Source organism: Cydia strobilella, chromosome 4 (assembly GCF_947568885.1).
Source record: "Cydia strobilella chromosome 4, ilCydStro3.1, whole genome shotgun sequence".
NCBI lineage: Eukaryota > Metazoa > Arthropoda > Insecta > Lepidoptera > Tortricidae > Cydia > Cydia strobilella.
The window spans coordinates 20,064,644-20,081,935 of record NC_086044.1 but is presented as its reverse complement, the minus strand read 5'-3'; the positions used below and the strand labels follow the sequence as shown (position 1 = coordinate 20,081,935).

General features: G+C 37.8%; 1 protein-coding gene across 1 annotated transcript in view; it reads right to left on the bottom strand.

Moving 5' to 3' along the window:
• Positions 1 to 17,292, bottom strand: part of LOC134740847 (patronin) — an 83,589-nt gene that overhangs the window by 36,661 nt on the left and 29,636 nt on the right. Inside the window, exons 3-8 of the mRNA XM_063673498.1 lie at positions 9,198 to 9,413; positions 7,039 to 7,227; positions 5,452 to 5,696; positions 3,747 to 3,838; positions 2,451 to 2,570; positions 114 to 284 (exon numbers count right to left, since the gene is read on the bottom strand). Coding sequence (XP_063529568.1) covers positions 114 to 284; positions 2,451 to 2,570; positions 3,747 to 3,838; positions 5,452 to 5,696; positions 7,039 to 7,227; positions 9,198 to 9,413 — 1,033 coding nt within the window. The remainder of the gene's footprint in view (positions 1 to 113; positions 285 to 2,450; positions 2,571 to 3,746; positions 3,839 to 5,451; positions 5,697 to 7,038; positions 7,228 to 9,197; positions 9,414 to 17,292) is intronic.

Sequence of the window (17,292 nt, the reverse complement as noted above, 5' to 3'; positions counted from 1 at the left end):
CATCTACGATGTACCTCCAACTCCTCTCTCTCTCTGCGGGCTGCAGCTCCGACGCTCCGGCGTCGAGCACGAACGTAGTACGGAAAATTAAGGATAGGTGTATGGAGACTTACCGTTATCGTCTTCCCTCCTCGCGATGGACGATAACGTGGTGATCCCCCTTCCCCTATGCACCACGAACTCTTCTCTCTGAGGACTGCAGCTCCGCCGCTCAGGCGTCGAGCACGCCGAGCGACCAGTGGGAACGCGCGGTCGCATGCCGCAAGCAGAGGGTGATCGCGGTACTGGAATATGAGCGTTGCATTAAAGGGATACAGTTAGGATTTTATTACTACGAGTTCGTCATCAAAATGTGTATGTGAATTTGACTTTTGATTTTACTATCTAAAGTGTAACACTATTTTTAATTTGATTCTCCGTTAGCAATTTTAATTGCACATGCGATCAGCTCAGACATTGTTGTCTTTAGCTGGATCCTTTCTTTAGTGGTATGAAATAATGTAATTAATAATTATTTAAGTTTATAATGAGCTTTGACATACATTTCTATCTATTCACAGACTTTAACAGTTTGAATGTGAAAAAGCAATGACATCTAAATACAATCAACTACGAAGAGTACTATGAAACAATGTCTTCAAATGTAAATTCGTAACATAAGCTTCAAATATAAGCACTAACTAGACATTTGAAATAAAATAGCATCTATCTATTCTACACACTGATAAACGCTTTACCTATTTATGTGTGATGACATCCATTTGCGATGCAAACGAGTAAAAACAAACGATTAGAACCAAACAAGGCGCTCTTATATTGCCCTGATAGAAATTAATGGTTATTCATAGAATTCATAAAAGGCAATATATATAATTCTATATAGTCAATACGTAGATCTAAAAATCGTTAAGTACACTTCGTTCTGTCAACTTCAAGAATATTTCGCAGGCCATGTTATTTAAAATCTGTTTCTTAGTATATATTTTTTGTCATTGCCTTTTTTGGGCACATCATCCCGTTTCAAATTATCTTTAGAATACAAAATTCTAAGTTAAGAGACTGGTTGGTTATGCATCGATTCCAAATTTGACTTAAATATTACAATGGCGCCCAAAAATCCACTTTTAAAAGTAATCATTTGTTTACACCCGTGACGTCACTACTCTACCTATAGACTACAGCTGGGAGTCCTGAGGGCATAATTTCAACGACTCCGCCCAAGTGCTGAAAGCAAAGCGCTGACCATGCAGAAGCGCGAAATATAACCGGAAAGCGAAACCATAACCAGGTATTATATTAAGCTAATATTAGAAAATATAAAACGCAATATTTACAATATGTATGATTTACATTTGTATAGTAAAAACTTAAATATAAAAATAACATACACGCACACACGTTAATTCTAATTAGAAAAAAAAAGGTTCTATAAAAACGCATTTAAATCAAAAAAGTCTAACGCTAAATTTCTCGATTTAATACACCGAGTTTACTTTTAACTCTATTAAGTATTTTATAATTGTAATATAAATATTTACTAAATTTTAACGTCTCGATGTCCTTCTTATAGGACATTATTTTCGACTACATTATACAAGTAATTTACCACATAGTCTTGCTGATAGATTATAATATAATACAAACTCCACTACACATATCAAACCGTTGCATTACGTCTCTTACGATGCATTAATTTCTCATTGGCATGATTAAATAAATGTCACAAATCAATCCGTAACAAAAAGAAAACAAGTTTCTCAATAAACGCTGACATCAGCAGATTTGTAGAACCATGAACACAAATATGCCAGATGACATGATCGGCATAATGGGCATGCTTAGTGCCGGTAGGCTCACCCACATTGCTTTAATGAGATGTCGTGAAGCGAACACAATCACAACACAGATATTGCTCTCAGTACCGTTTGGATTTAATAACATATAAAAACGTAAGTACTTTTTAAAAGACATGATAATATCAGATATAATAATCGAGATTTTATGAAATGATTTTAATTTTAAATGATCAGGGATTAAAGAGTCAAGACTGTTGCTTTTTGTAAAAGTTTGTAAAACTTATGTCAAGTAAATTGGTTCTTGAATGATAGAATTTATATATTTGACTATTCTTTTTAAACAACCAATGCTATGTTTATTTATAAACCTTAACTTTGTAATTGCCATTTTGTATGTACGTTCAAAAATTAAATGATGTCGATAAGTATAATTTAAACATATTGTAAACATTAAACAAAACTAGAACATTTTAACCCAAAGAAACATCTTTTTATTTAAAAAAAATCTACAATATCGTTAAATCAAGAAGTGTATAAATTCGAGTCATTACAATCAACTGTCATCAATTTAGTTTAAATCACAAACAAATAAATGACGACCAACTGTCCTAATAAAAGTACATCCAAACGGTACTGGGAGCGGACGTGACGAACCTGTGAAGGGCGCCTGCGCGGACGACAGCTGGTCGGCGCGCAGGTCGGGGATGGGCGTCGGCGGCGGCGGCGGCAGGCAGCGCTTGTGGCGCACGCCGTGCTCGTTGCTGTCCGAGCGCGCTGCCAACACCAGGACTTCAGACGCACAACTCGCGACCGTTATTAACCGGTGTGCGCGGTACTGGTTAGTGAGCTTGGATACTCTTAGTACCGAGGCAATTTATTTTGACGTTTTTTTTACTTTATTCACAATTGGTTGGTTCAAAATAATTATTACTTTATATGATAGGTTTCGGTATCGGTATGTTCGGCCAAGTTATTTTGCTTAACATACCCGATGTCCTTTCAGAAGGACGTAATTCTTTAAAAATGTTTATTAGACATGGGGTTTAAGTGTTAATAAACTGAAATTCTTCTTAATATCAGCTGATTTAAGAATCCAACCCGTCAAACTTTAGATTGTAAAACATACAACAGCAATTTTAACTCCTATAGCATTTTGTCGGTCATTTTGAGTGTAACTTTGACATGAGATTTTAGTTTTTACTGTTAAGACAACCTGATGAAAAGTTCAAATGCAAAGTTGATTAAAACTGCGACTATCAATCCGATCTCGAGTTGTGTGAAGCGTTACACGTACGCTTGTACGCATGCGTTTAGTCGCAGTCGCACGCACGTGCACGGTCACCCTGTCTTCACTTACCAGATTCAATGAAGTCATCCTATGAACTTAGGAACCTAGAATATTCCGAACCTAAATATGTATACACTTTCGCTGTAAATGTAACAATGTGCCAGATGTATATAAAAATCGATACAAATGTGTATAAAATATTTGTATGCATATTAACCTTTACCATAAGGCTCCGTATGCTCGAAGCATAAGCAAGACAGGGTGACAACATTAGAAAGAAACGTTACTGAGCAAAGCTGTCACATAACTTACCTCCACACACATCTAGAACAAAATTGTGTTTTTACAATAAATAAATGTAACAGAATCGAAATTTCGAACCCAGATTCGCTGAATAAATATAATGAAAGCATCAATATACGGCCTCCGCGCTGGTTTGATACAGTGAGCATCAAATAGAAAGTGACAGCCAAAGTGGCCAAATATATCTTAATACATCTTTGATGCCATGTGTGCTATATTTAGCCACTTTGGCCGTCACTATTTATTTGATGCTGACTGTACTCGGAAAGTTGGTAAACGATTAGTAGGCTTGAATCTTTGACATTATGACCACATACTCCCATTAGATCTAGCATGCGTTAGGGCGGGTGGGTACTCACCGACGCCGGGGCACTTGACGGACTTGACTGGGTGCACTTCTAGCATGTTGAAGAGATCGGCTAGCATTGCTATTAAGTTTTGTCGCATTGATCTGAAATTAAAAATAGTATATCATTATTCACTTGTAGATAATAATTATTTATTTTCACACATTAAAAATATCAGTTACTCTTACAGATCCAGAGAAAGATCGCAGAACTCGCAAAGTTGTCAGTCAGTAGAAAATCTCCATTGCCCAATGTCCTGTTCATAGGACAATTGAGGAGTGTCTTTTCAAGGGGGTTTATTTCTCTATGAAAAACCCTTTTGAAAAGACACTCCTCAATTAGACAATGACCTTACAAAGCTCAGTACTCATTGCATGAAAACATTAATTATGCAGTAAAACAAACAGTCGGATATCATACAAATGTAAGAATTCCAAACTTTAGAAAGCGATGCGACTACAGCCTCAAAAGAATATAATATCATTTACAATGTTATATAGGTATATGATGATGACGATGGTATGTGTGTGTGATGGACTGTACAATCGACATAATAAATTATTTTATTTTTATATTAATGAAATGACGTGTAAAAAAAAAGTTAAAAAAAGAATACTATGGTCAAGAAGGCTAAGGGTAAAACTATCGATGCGACCAGTTTACCAAGAATGTACGACCTTATTCTCTTATCAATAAAAATGTGTATATGTACATCTTTTAGAAAACTAGGTCGTATCAATATATTTGCCCTTTGCCTGTACAACACTACATTATTTATGTCTGGCGATGAGCCAAAGCGCGGTAACTACACTATCCCTCGGGACCTCGTTAAGTTATTACTGCCGTGTGAGTCAGCCAGGTTACAGTAAGGACATGTAAAACCGCTCCGAAACTTAGGTAATTTACGTTTATTAACTTTATAAAGAAGGTCCTTAGAGACATATATGATTTACACGTAAATATGAAGATTATGAAGAGACAAAACTGAAGACTTTCCAAAACAATGTGTCATAATTATCATACTAATTTAATAAATAATCTTAAATTCGATACAAAACGCAAATCAATAATTAAAGTGAGAATAAATTCGTGGTGAAGTCCTGTTTAATTATATAAGCACGCTATAATTGTATAGGAAAATTAAATCCGTAATTGAAATATGGTTTCTCACAGAAATGTTTCTTATATAAAATTTATAATTAAATAAACCGGCTACCAATCCCTCTTTATAGAACCGTAAGACCATCCAACAATAGTTCTGGGGCCCGTTTATCAAAAGCTTGTAGCTTGTAATACAAGTGGAAGTCCCTTTCTAACAAAAGCTGTCAAAAAGGGACTTCCACTTGTATTACAATACAAGCTACAAGCTTTTGATAAACGGGCCCCAGCAGTACAAATATGGTCCATAAGTTCAGCACGTTTTAATAGTAATGATCTTTTTTTTTTCCATATATGATGTTTTATCTCAGAACTCAAATAATAATCACACCTAAACGAAGATATTAGAGTTAATTTTAGACCACAGTTGGGACCTTTTAGACTATAGTTGGATGGTTTTACTTAACATGATTCGTCCTTACGGCATTGTATAGAGCGAGCTAGGGTAACTAACTAAACTCACCCCTGGGTCGGGACAGTAGGATATGAGAGCCGCGACCGCCGTGCCGTCGCTCTGCAGATTCTAAGGGGACTTGTGACGACTGACGAATAAACTCACCCGCGCATATACGTCACGTCTTCGGGCAGCATATGGAACACATTGTGCGGCAGACACGTCTGGCAGAAGTCGTGCACCAGCATGAGGTTGTGGAGGCAGTCCTGTATGGAGGCCATGCGGCCGACACGCACGGCGGAGCGGGGCAGCGCGTCGGGACAGTAGAAGGAGATGAGAGCCGCGAGCGCCGTGCCGTCGCAGAGCTCTTGGAGGTTCTTCACCATTGGGACTTGTGATGACTGGTCATCCTGTAATGATAAGGTAAAAAAAGATAAGTTTCATAGTCAGGATAACCATTGAACAACAATAGAGTACAAAGCAAAACTTGCGTAACTGGCTTCCTTGTTGAAAAAACTATCAGCTTGAAACTGCATTTAGAACAAGAGAAAGTAAGTAGTTAAAATAATATCCTCAGCTTGTGTGTATGTTAGAGGCTATTTATTTACATAAAGGTCACCTGGTCCCTAAGGCCATCCATATTCGACAGTCATGTCTGTCAGATAATACTTTCTAAGCTTTCTTTAAAACAATTTTACCTATTTCACATGCACAAGACAAGACATCGGTGCAGAAAATCCGTTCAGAATCAGAACCAGACATTTATTGTTGGCAGTGGCACAGATTATGAGTTATGAAGGAAATCTATGTCTAACGAAGTAACCCTCTAGTTAACATAATAAACTCAATCTTCAATAAGTGAATTATCACGATAATAAAGCATAACCGTACGTGACGCCAATTATATTTTCCCCGCTTACTCAACTCAATTTGCCTAGCTTGCTCTATTACAAAACAAACTATACTAAATAACTGTGTAATTGACCAAGACGGTGATTCCGGTGTATGCTCGTTAATTGGGCTGACATTATTTTTAATCCATGGCATGACATGTCCAAAGGAAATTACAAATATATTCTATTATACATGCATGAATTAGATCATATGTAGGCGCGTGGGACGCTGCTCGAGTTCAAGGATAGCGTGATTTATGTGAAAGATTGAATAATTAATTCGAGGCAACTGGACTGGACTGAAGAGCTCGTATAACTTAGAAGCTACGTCTTGAGTGTTTGTGCTTCCGGCGAAACTCGATAAAGCGTAATTTGTGTTTCTCAAATGTACAGCGTAGAAATCAGAAATAAGCGCGTCTAAGTAACCTCAATCTGTCTTCCTGGGTTACCTATATTGGAGTTACTTGAGGGGTTAAAAAGGGGTCTTCGTGCGGCACATTGGGGTTGTCGAGGCCTGACTCTTGCCGAATTTTTGCGCTGCCGCTCAATCCATCGCGACTAGTATTCGCAGGGCACCATCAAAGCTTCCTCCCTCCCTTGCAGTTGGCTTCAATTCCTATAATTGTCTTCCTTGTTGTCAGCCTTGTTGAGCGCCGTGCAGGCCGCGTTGATCGAGCAAAGTAGCCCTTCTTCGTGAGGAACATTGGAGTTGTTGAGGGGTTGACTCGTGCCGAATCTTTGTGTTACCGCCGACACCCAATCCATCGCGACTAGTATTTGCAGAGCACCATCAAAGCTTCCACCTCCCTTGCAGTCGGCTTCAAATCCTAGAATTGTCTTCAATGCCATCTGTACGTACCTCAGCCTTGTTAAGCGCAGCACAGGCCGCGTTGATCCAGCACAGAAGCCCGTCTTCGTGCGGAACATTGGAGTTGTTGAGGGGTTGACTCGTGCCGAATCTTTGTGCCGCCGCTGACACCCTATCCAGCGTGACTACCTCTCGCGCGTACAGCACCATTAAAGCTTCTATCACTGTCATATGTGCAGTCTGAAAAGATAATTAACATTTGTATTAAATTGTTCTGCAAAGTTGTTGGATATCCAATTATTTCTTCAATTTAATTTAAATTAGCCAGCCAAAACACGACCTATTTAACTATAATGTTAGAATTGATTGTCATTGCTGATCCGATATCGCGTCCGTGGGACTCAAGGCTCAAGGATTCGATATCATTGTGATTAGGTTAATGATTAAATACTTCCTGCTTTTAATTTTAGCTACATGCATATTTATCTAAGAAATCTGACAACACAGAACGCGTGAAAACAGCTGGTTAACCCTTTTCATAACTACGAAATATGAACTAATCAAAGCATAAATCCAAGGTATGTTGTCCTTGAAACGTTAAATAAACGTGTTATTAAAATTGTTCAAATGTTCATCCAACAACAGCCCAGTTATTTCATATGTTTAGTACTCGTAACATTTCTCACCGAACAAAAACTTGTAATGTTTTCGGGCACCGGATTGGTATGAATTATTTATTAGAAAGAATAGCTTTCGGCAGGCCATTATTCATAAAGTTGATACAGTGCTGCTAAGCCAGCGATATGATGGAAAGGGCTCATAATATCCCTGCACCGCACTCAGCAAAATGGAATCCTTTGCCAAAGTGACATCTCTTACCATGTATTTCTAAATTTGGCATGGGTACCGTGCCGGTGGTCCTCTAGCAACATTTTGCTCTAGCCTCTATTGTCAAGGCGTTAGAGTGCGTGTTCAGATATTTTTGAGCACCTCGGCCGCTCCGATATATCTGATGGCGACTGTACCTCCACATTATCACAGTGAAAGATCTTCCCTAGAGCCGTGTCGGAGTTATCAAACTGTCATCATTTCTAATATGCTAAACATTGTATTGTATAAAGCGCAATGCAATGCAAAGGATGAAACCGTAGATATGTATCATCGGTACCTGTTCCTGGTTTCGTAAGCATTTAATATTAAATAGATACCTTTAAGATATCTGGTATTGAGTAATAGGGCAACCAATTACGAGAACGGCCAGCTGTCAGCTGTGTTATTTATTAGTATTCTATAATCTTGTTTAACTTTTTAATAGCGTAAATAGATACCGTTTTAATTAAAACTTAGTAGACTAGCATTTAAGGAAGTTCCTAGTGAATTTTTAACGACCCCTACTCGTAAACGCTTCTTTACAAAAAAAAGTATCGAGAGTTTCTTGCGGTGCCATAAAGGAAAAACTTATCATATTTTCCGGAGCGTGAAGAAACTTCCGTTTATATGTATAGGTAAAGGTAAGGGTCCGCGTGACCTATTTGTCTGAGGCAAAGCACTCATATGACTCGGTTTGCACCGGCTCGCCTAATTTGGGCCAGGACAAATTATTCCCGCGTTACCCAGAGGATTTATAATCCTAATTGCTTCATCTAGGTTTACATATTTCATTTAGGCACTTATATTTCATTTATAAATAAAAATATTAACCCACGTGATTCAGAATAACAAAAGACTATTGAGCACTTGTCGTTATTGACTATAATAGTTTGTTCAAGTTTAGTCGAAATTCGCACAAGTTCGAGAACTGCTAAAATATTTAGATTACTACGGTCGGTTTTAGCCGCTTTTGGCGACATGTTTCGGACTCTTCGGGAGTCCTTCCTCAGGCACGAGTGTCCGCGGCGGCTCAACTCCGTAATATTTTGAAATATGTCTCACGATAGTTTAATTTCGAACTCACAATGCTACGTCAATACGAGAGTTCTTATATTTAAAACTTTCGCGTTTTGAACACATATTAAATAACATTTACAATCGGGTCTATCGCGAATTTATTATGTTACCTTTATTTACGCGATAGACCCGATTGTAAATGTGATTTAATACGACAGTTCTTGCCCTATGTCGGTCTTCTCAGCAATACATTGTATAAGGCGGTCTTCTCTACATTGACTATTATTATAGCAAAATAAAATTGATTGATTGACCAGACTCACCATTTTGAGCGGATTGTTCTGAAGCAACACTGTCTCCGTAAGCGCGCAGTCAGGCGGATCTGGTACGTGTACGCCTTTCCTAGTGAGGGTTTGCAATATGTTCCAGTGGTTGAGGCTGTGATAGTTGGGGTCTGAGTACATGTTCGCTAACGCCAGACAGTAGATCTCGGCGTTGGCGAGACCCCCGACTATAGGTGGCTTGAGGTGTTCCTGGTCCTGAAAAAGAAGAATATTGTGGTCAATAAAAATTATAAGACTAATAGCCATTGTTTTTTTTTTAAAGAATAACACTTAGAAGAGCAAATGCTTGATAGCTCCCGGCTAAAATACTTTCTTTTATATTTTTTGGACAACCGTCCATTCACAGTCGAGTCCGATTGACCTAGTTCGTGTCAGGTGCAGTGCAGTATTTATACTTTAATGTGATAAAAAGAGTGATTCAATTTAACGGGCATTAGGATTTGCAGGGCCTCTTGTGAATCAAAACGCTTTATCCTTCAGATACCTATGAAATGAAAGATAAAATTACCTTCAACTTGTCTAACCGGTATATTCAACGCCCTGCCACTGAACTCTTGTGATATTATCCTCCTTGAGCGCAAATTACGCAAAAACAATAATGTTACATTATGTTATGCCTATCGAAAAGACACGTGTATCTTGTCGCTTTAAGCTCATTAATAAATAAATGAATTTGCTCCAAACTTTGCTCCCACGTTTAAATCCATTTAGAGATCTCGACAGACAAAGTTTGCTGTTTCAATAAGATTCCAGCCTCGTCGGTAGGTAAACAGCATCAAGACTTTACCAGTCTGAAACTTTAATTTCCTGAGAACTCAGTGTTGGATAGTAGAGTTGAAACGACTAACATAAAAACAACAACGAAACCAACTGAAACAAACACTAACAGTTCATCCATACACTGTTCTGCAAAACTGAATTTGAATTACTTATTTTGTAAATAATAACAACAACAAGAACGTTAATTGACCAGCGGCGAAAAGTTTTTGCATTAGTACGAGATCAATAAAAATACATTTCTTTTCTTTTATGTCAAAGTTTTCCTTTTAAATTTCTTTACTGGCATTGAGCCAATTTCAATATCTCCAGACAAGGCTGGTACCCAGCGATGAAACTTCAACCAATTCTCAGAAATTGGTTAAACCTTCACATTTCCAACGTTACAAATTTAAACTGCAAAAGGGACGTAGAGGTCAATCGCTGGGCTATTATTACTGCTTACCGAGCTCACCGCGTTATACGAACTAGCAGAAGTGTGATCTAGGATTATGTAGTCTTTACTGATCTAGGGGTCACAGATATTTTGGTTCACCTGTGCCCAGTAAGAAATGGAATATTGAGCAGACCCAACTTCACGGCTCCTTACTCATGAAGATTCGATCTCAATTCAATTTTCAATTACTTCATGGAAAAACCGAAAGTGGATGTTCGTCTTAGACATTCGACCTTTTTGCCTTACACTTGTAACATTTTATTAGACGCCCTAAATTTTATACGTGTACTAAAAATGGCTGAAACTGAAATTATTCTTGCTAGTTCCAAGAAAGCGTATAAACGATGGCCACTTTAAAGACGTTATGCCATGTAGGCAATGCGGAGACCGAAGATAAAATGTAGATCAATGTTCGGTCACGTTCCGCTTTTTGACTGAGGACAGTTTATACTAAGTATTATCTTCAGATATTCTTTGACTTTGTTTTCTTGATTATGCAGACGTATACATAGGAATCACTCGTTATACTCGTCAATGAAGGTAAAGAAAGAATCCTGACGCCAAGCCGGATAAATACAACTTGTGCTAAATGTTGAATGCAACGGTCGAGATACTCGAGATGAAAGAAACGGCGATCTTAATGCGAATATATTTGGGCTTTGTCACTGACTTTGTTGTGTGCCAAAATTATACATATATTTAATACATATTGGCTAGAGGCAATGAGGGATAGCAAAATATCCCACTGGTTAAACGTATCCAAGGGTTGACGTCAAAGGTACTTAACCTGTAGTGTGTGGTGGCGAACCTACATTTTCGGCGTGCTTATTACTATTACTCGTGTAATTGTAGTTACATTATGAAATAGTTATTTGTTATACAAGGGTGCAAAGTTGTATTTTACCCGCGAGTGTAGAATTGCAACAAGAGCAAGCGAAAGGATTCTATAGTTGAAAAATAGAAGTTCTAAAATAGAATCCTGAGCGTAGCGAGTGTTTCAACACACGAGAAGTAAAATACATTTGCACCCGTGTGTAACACAAAACTTTTCACCTCACTATAGCGAGGAAAGTGCAACATCCACAGGCGTTAGATCATCTTCACCACTGGAATCACTCATTTTTTACGATATTATAACAGAAAACTCTGGAAGTTGTGTATTTTTACGCGAGTCGGTGAGCAGTTTTTAAGTAAAAAATTTGTTGACAAATTTGTTGACAAATGTTGACATTTCTGACGTATGAAATGTCAACGATGCGTTTTGAAATTGCATCGACTCAACTTGTGCGTTCAGTTACATTTACATCATTATAAAAAACAAACGTTTCTTATGGAATTTTAAGGTTTATGACTTAAAATCATTAAATAAAGCTAAATTTGGTATTTTTATTAGATTCTCAAACCATTTATTTAATGATAATTAATATCGAACGAACCATTATCATGAGCGTTTTACGTTTTGTTATCTGTCAAGCTACTTAAACATGCTCCATCCAAGGTCAAATTACTTTCCCCACTAGTGGATAAAACGTGTTTTTCCCCGCTTGTTTTGAAGGATAAAAGACAACTTTCCGAGCTAGTGAGGGGAAAATAAATAAGAATAGTCCAAGGGTAATTTAGTATACAGATCTTAAACAACATGGTCGAATTCATAATTAAACTTCCTGTACAATTCAAATCGCGTCAGGATCTAAGTGTGGTCGAATGGCTTTAATATAATTTGCTATTGTATAGGAGGCGTCCATGAAGTAGAAGATAAGATTATCCTTGCTATAGTGTTCTTAATCTTGTTTAAGTCTTTAGTATACATAGTTTATGCCGGTGCACTTAATCATAAGCCCTCAAATATTCGCCATATTGGCCTCAATATGAACGGCTCCAGTTATGCAAGAGCTTCAAGGGTAGAAGAATGACGTCACTAATGCGGGGTGACAACATAACCTTGCCGACGGGCGCGGTCGGCTAGACGCCATTATGACGTCACTCTTAAAAGCACGATTATAATGGCTAAATGTTATCTGATTACCACACCTTTTGGCTAGGTTCACACGGCGTAAATTGTTCCCGTAAACCGTATAAGGGATTTTATCGAATACCGTAGTGACACCAAAATTTGTATGACAACTTACAAAATCGTTCACACGGCTAATAGACGGCTTTCCCGCATAGACGCCGTGTGAATGATTTTAAAAGTTGCCATACAAATTTTGCTGTCACTACGGTATTCGATAAAATCCCGTATACGGCATACGGGAAAAATTAACGCCGTGTGAACCTAGCCTTTGTTCTTCACAAAGCCTGTTTACCCAAAGTTATTTATTGAACGTAAATAAAGAGAACAATAAAACGTATTAATTTATGAAAATATTCTTTAGATAGAATTCTTTAATTCGTTGCTTTCTTGTAGACGTTCTCGTGAATATCTTAAGCAAACAGCATATTAGACTCTCTCTAAAGGCATATTATTATACCGTTTCCATTACGCCGTGAATATTTAAGCTTCTTCAAAAAGATACTCCTTCAATAACAACTGTTCGTTAAACAACTTATTACTATCATTATTCGTTAGCCCTTACTTTCCACTCACGCGGTTACCGGACTCATCATGGTAAACTCGAGCCATAATATGACCCACATTTCCTTTCCCTCACGAACTACCCACGGTACACCGTATATACATTTACAAATTCATTTCTAATCAAAATTTTGCTTGTGGTGTTTCTTCTGTATCTCTCGTCACCCGTCAGCTAATGATTCACTTCCTTCCTATTCATATCGCCTCTTAAAGTATTTACTTTTTCTTATTCTGCTTGTCTTACAGCCCTTCATTCTAACCTCATATACTTCGTTTTAAGAGTAATTAGTCTAACGAGGATTAAAGCAACATTACGCAAGATATAATTGCGTGCGGCACGATCTTGGCTCCGTTTTTGCACATTAACCCGAATGCCGATTCATACGACGCTCAGCGACAGTTTCCCTCCCACGGAAAACTGACGGCTTAATATCATTCAAATTGACAATAATAACAACTTTTATTGTTCGATTGACAATGAAGGTAGGACTAATGAGACTGACGGATACGTCTTGAGAACAATCACCGCCCAACGCCAGGCCACAATTTTCCAAGGATTCGTTTGGTGTTATATATAAAATAAACTATGGCTTGATGGATTTTATTAATATTTTGAGACATTGTCACTCTCCGAAGATCATAAGATTCATATACTACGTTGAACTAAAAAATCCCTCCCACGGAAATCTGGAAGCTCAATTTATCATTAAAACTGACAATGCAGTTATGGACAATTCTAACGACTGGTCGTTTATTGATACAACGATAAAATTGCTTAATTGTTGTAGACTAATGCGGTCTTGATAGATGGGCAGGATAGAGCTATACGTCAATTATGTTTGATAAACGATTTTCGCTGAACAATAATTTCTAAAAAGTTGACAAGGTACGTAATAGTTACGTATTGTGTAAGTCAACTTGTAATTGGGTCTCAAAACAAATAAGCTAAAGAGCAAAAAAGCCCTCTCTTCATTGGTGCGAAGTGCCATTGTCAAGTTAAATTGCCGATTTAGGCCACAAGGTGGCAGACCCTCCACCGCCCTAAAGTTCCACAAAAACAACAAAAATTAATGTTTCTACATGGTTTGATAATTTTTGACATCGGAAAGCTTTTATAATAACGCTTGCAATTAAGTACAATTTTACAATTCGATTGTTATTTGCAGGTGCGTCAGAGGAAACTACGACAGAGAATTAGAACATCCTCAAAACGGGTTCAAAACTTTGAAATTGGTTGAAATTGGTTTTAAATAGTTTTGAAAACGAGATCAATGCAAATGAAAACATCATGATGTAACCAATGACAACCTTCCATAACTGGACACATGTTTAATATGTACGAATATGAATAATGATTCAGTGGGCAGTGTCAACATTGCCCCGTTTTAAATCTAGACTTCAGTCATATTACGTCACCATGTCGCCCTCTTCATTTATATTGGCTATTGCACAGAAAATTAATAGTACAGAAGTCTGACAGCAGATTTAACTGTCGACGACTCGCTTATGCATTCAAAATGTGCATGTCGCGGCAGAAACTAGATCTAAATTTGTAATTCTCACGTACAGTCGCCATCGGAAAAAACCCCTCACAAATATCTGAACACGCCTCTATTGTCAAAGCGTTAGAGTGCGTGTTCAGATATTGTGAACACCTTGGCCGCTCCGATATATCTGATGGCGACTGTACTTTGTATTCTGTGTATTATTATTTTCTGTGTATCGACTATGATAGATTATTTAGTCGTAACAGCCGCTCCTTGAAACGCAATGTAAACAAGAAACCGGTTGGTTGTTATATTGATTCACTGGACATATTTAGCGTATTATTAAAAGCGTGAACGAAACCAAATGTGTTAAAATAATCATTAGAATGCTACTTCAAAACGTCTTCTTCATTGTCTATCGACTGCGAAGTTTCCAAAAGTAGGTAACGTTAAGAAATGTTACATGAAACTTTTATTATGGAAACGGAAAATTTAGATTCCCATGTTTCCGAAATTTTTCCACGTGGAAATTTCATCTTTTCGGAAACTTTCCGACGGAACATCAGTAGATAAACCCGTATGACTTGAACTAATCGCGAAGTGGGCTATGCTTTGCATGTAACAAGCTTTCTGGGTTGATGGTGCCCGTCAGCCGGGCTAACACATGATTGGCGCGAGAGTGTCTCGCCGCGACATAGACTACCCGTCCCCCTTTAATTCATACAGTGAGCAAAAGACGGGTAGTCTATCTCGCGGCGAGATACTGTCGCGTCCATCATATGCTCGGCCTACTGATAGAGATTCATCCACTGGTGTGTAACGAAATTTTTAGCTCAATAGCTCACATGTTAAACATGTTAACACCATTACGTTACCTATTTTACAGGTAATCGCTATCTGAAGCAACAGGCTGTAAAGGACTCCATGTTTATTAAATTCGATCGATCCACAAGCGCTATCTATTCACAAAACTCGTACTCGTAGTCTTGTATAATTGAATCTTTAGACGCGTAATAAGTACTCGCAATCACAGGTCAGGTTATTCTGGTCTTGGCTAAATAGAAACCGAGTCCCATAGCCGTCATAGTGCGACCTAACCTTGGCCTCGTCGCGAAGGGTCGTACAGTCGTACTCCAATACGAGTCGGTCGGATTCCCGGGGCACAATACGTTGGAACATCAAATATGGTCTCGGTAAACTAAACATGTTGTGAACTGAACTTCTTGTTAGTTATGTCATGTTTAAGAACGTGAAGGTGATTTTTATGGTTGGCTTTCCCGAACAACGCGTTCCTGCGTGCCGTTCGATCATGTTGTATGGATTTTGTATAGAGATCTTGATGACTACTCTGAACTTAATATCGGAATTCAGGCCCTGTGCTGTTAAATTGGGTAAATAAACAATCACGGCATAAAACGGACTACACATAACGTCACCGTCACCCAAGGTCTTCTAAAGACGTTATGGTACAAAAACATTCCGGAAAATGGGCGTCTTTCCTGTGCACAATATAAAAGTTTAGGATTTGGGTACAATTAACAAAGACGTTATCATTAGCTTTTAAAAATATAAAATTAAAAATAAAGTTCCGGCTAGAAAGATTGGGATAAAATACCTTTTATTTTATCAAGTTAACCTTATCACATACTAAAAAAGTTTATAATTCGAAAGAAAGTAAAACGCCTTGACCCTGTAAAAAAGACGTCACAGATGTCAGACACAATAGTAAGTCGTACAATACTAATGCCACACTCAAATCGAGAAAAATTACGTGTTACTGTTAACTATTACTGTTCAAAAGAGGAATAACATTGTAACGGAAAAGCAATCATAATAAAGCGAACGTAAAACATTACCATTACAACATATGATTATTTTATAAACACAAATCCGTTCGCATACTTTGTTAACATTATGTCAAACAATTAAAATTATTTGGAATCAATCTTCTGTGAGTCGCGATCGCTAACATTCAGGAAACAAGCATTACTTTTTCGACTCTATATTAATTGCCCATTAACATTACAATCTGTAGGTATCGAGTAAAAACAAAAAACTTTCTACTTACTTACGAGACTCTAATCCGGCCACAGAAATTCTCTTCAGCAGCAAAACTCTTTACAGACCATCGGTGGACCTGTCTTTGCAATACGTTTTACGAATAGTCAGTCAGTTGTCACTAGAAGTATTGAAGATACAATACAATTACCTGTACAATTACTTTGTGAATTTGCAATAAAATATTGAGTATTGAGTAAGATGATCATCAGGTACTCGTACCTGATGTGATATACACATATCATATCAAAGTGAAGGACGAAAAAGTATTACCACAATAAACTTTGTTTGTATCCGTATGAAAGCTTCTCCACGCGTTATTATATTTGCGCCAGAGAGAAGAGCACAGAAATGTGGATATTGGATACCGTTATATTCTAAACACGAGACAAATTTGAAACAGATGCCATTAATGGAAACTAATTAAAAGCCAGCGTTGAGAAAGTTTATCGTTATTAAGACATACACGCCAGAGAAAGCAGCACGAAGTGTCAGCATTGATTTGTGTTTCCTTCAGTTATTATTCGAGGCAGATACATCTCTACAATTAATGGCAAACACAACCGACTTACTCGTCGAACTGACCTCTCTGAGATATCTAGATATCCTGCATAAAAATTTCTATGAATTGGGGAAGGGAGTCAGGACTGTCAAAATTTGCAACTGACATCTATGAATAGCTCGTTTCCCAGATACCATATCGGACAAGCCAGAGGTCGATAAATCCTATTAGCTCGTACA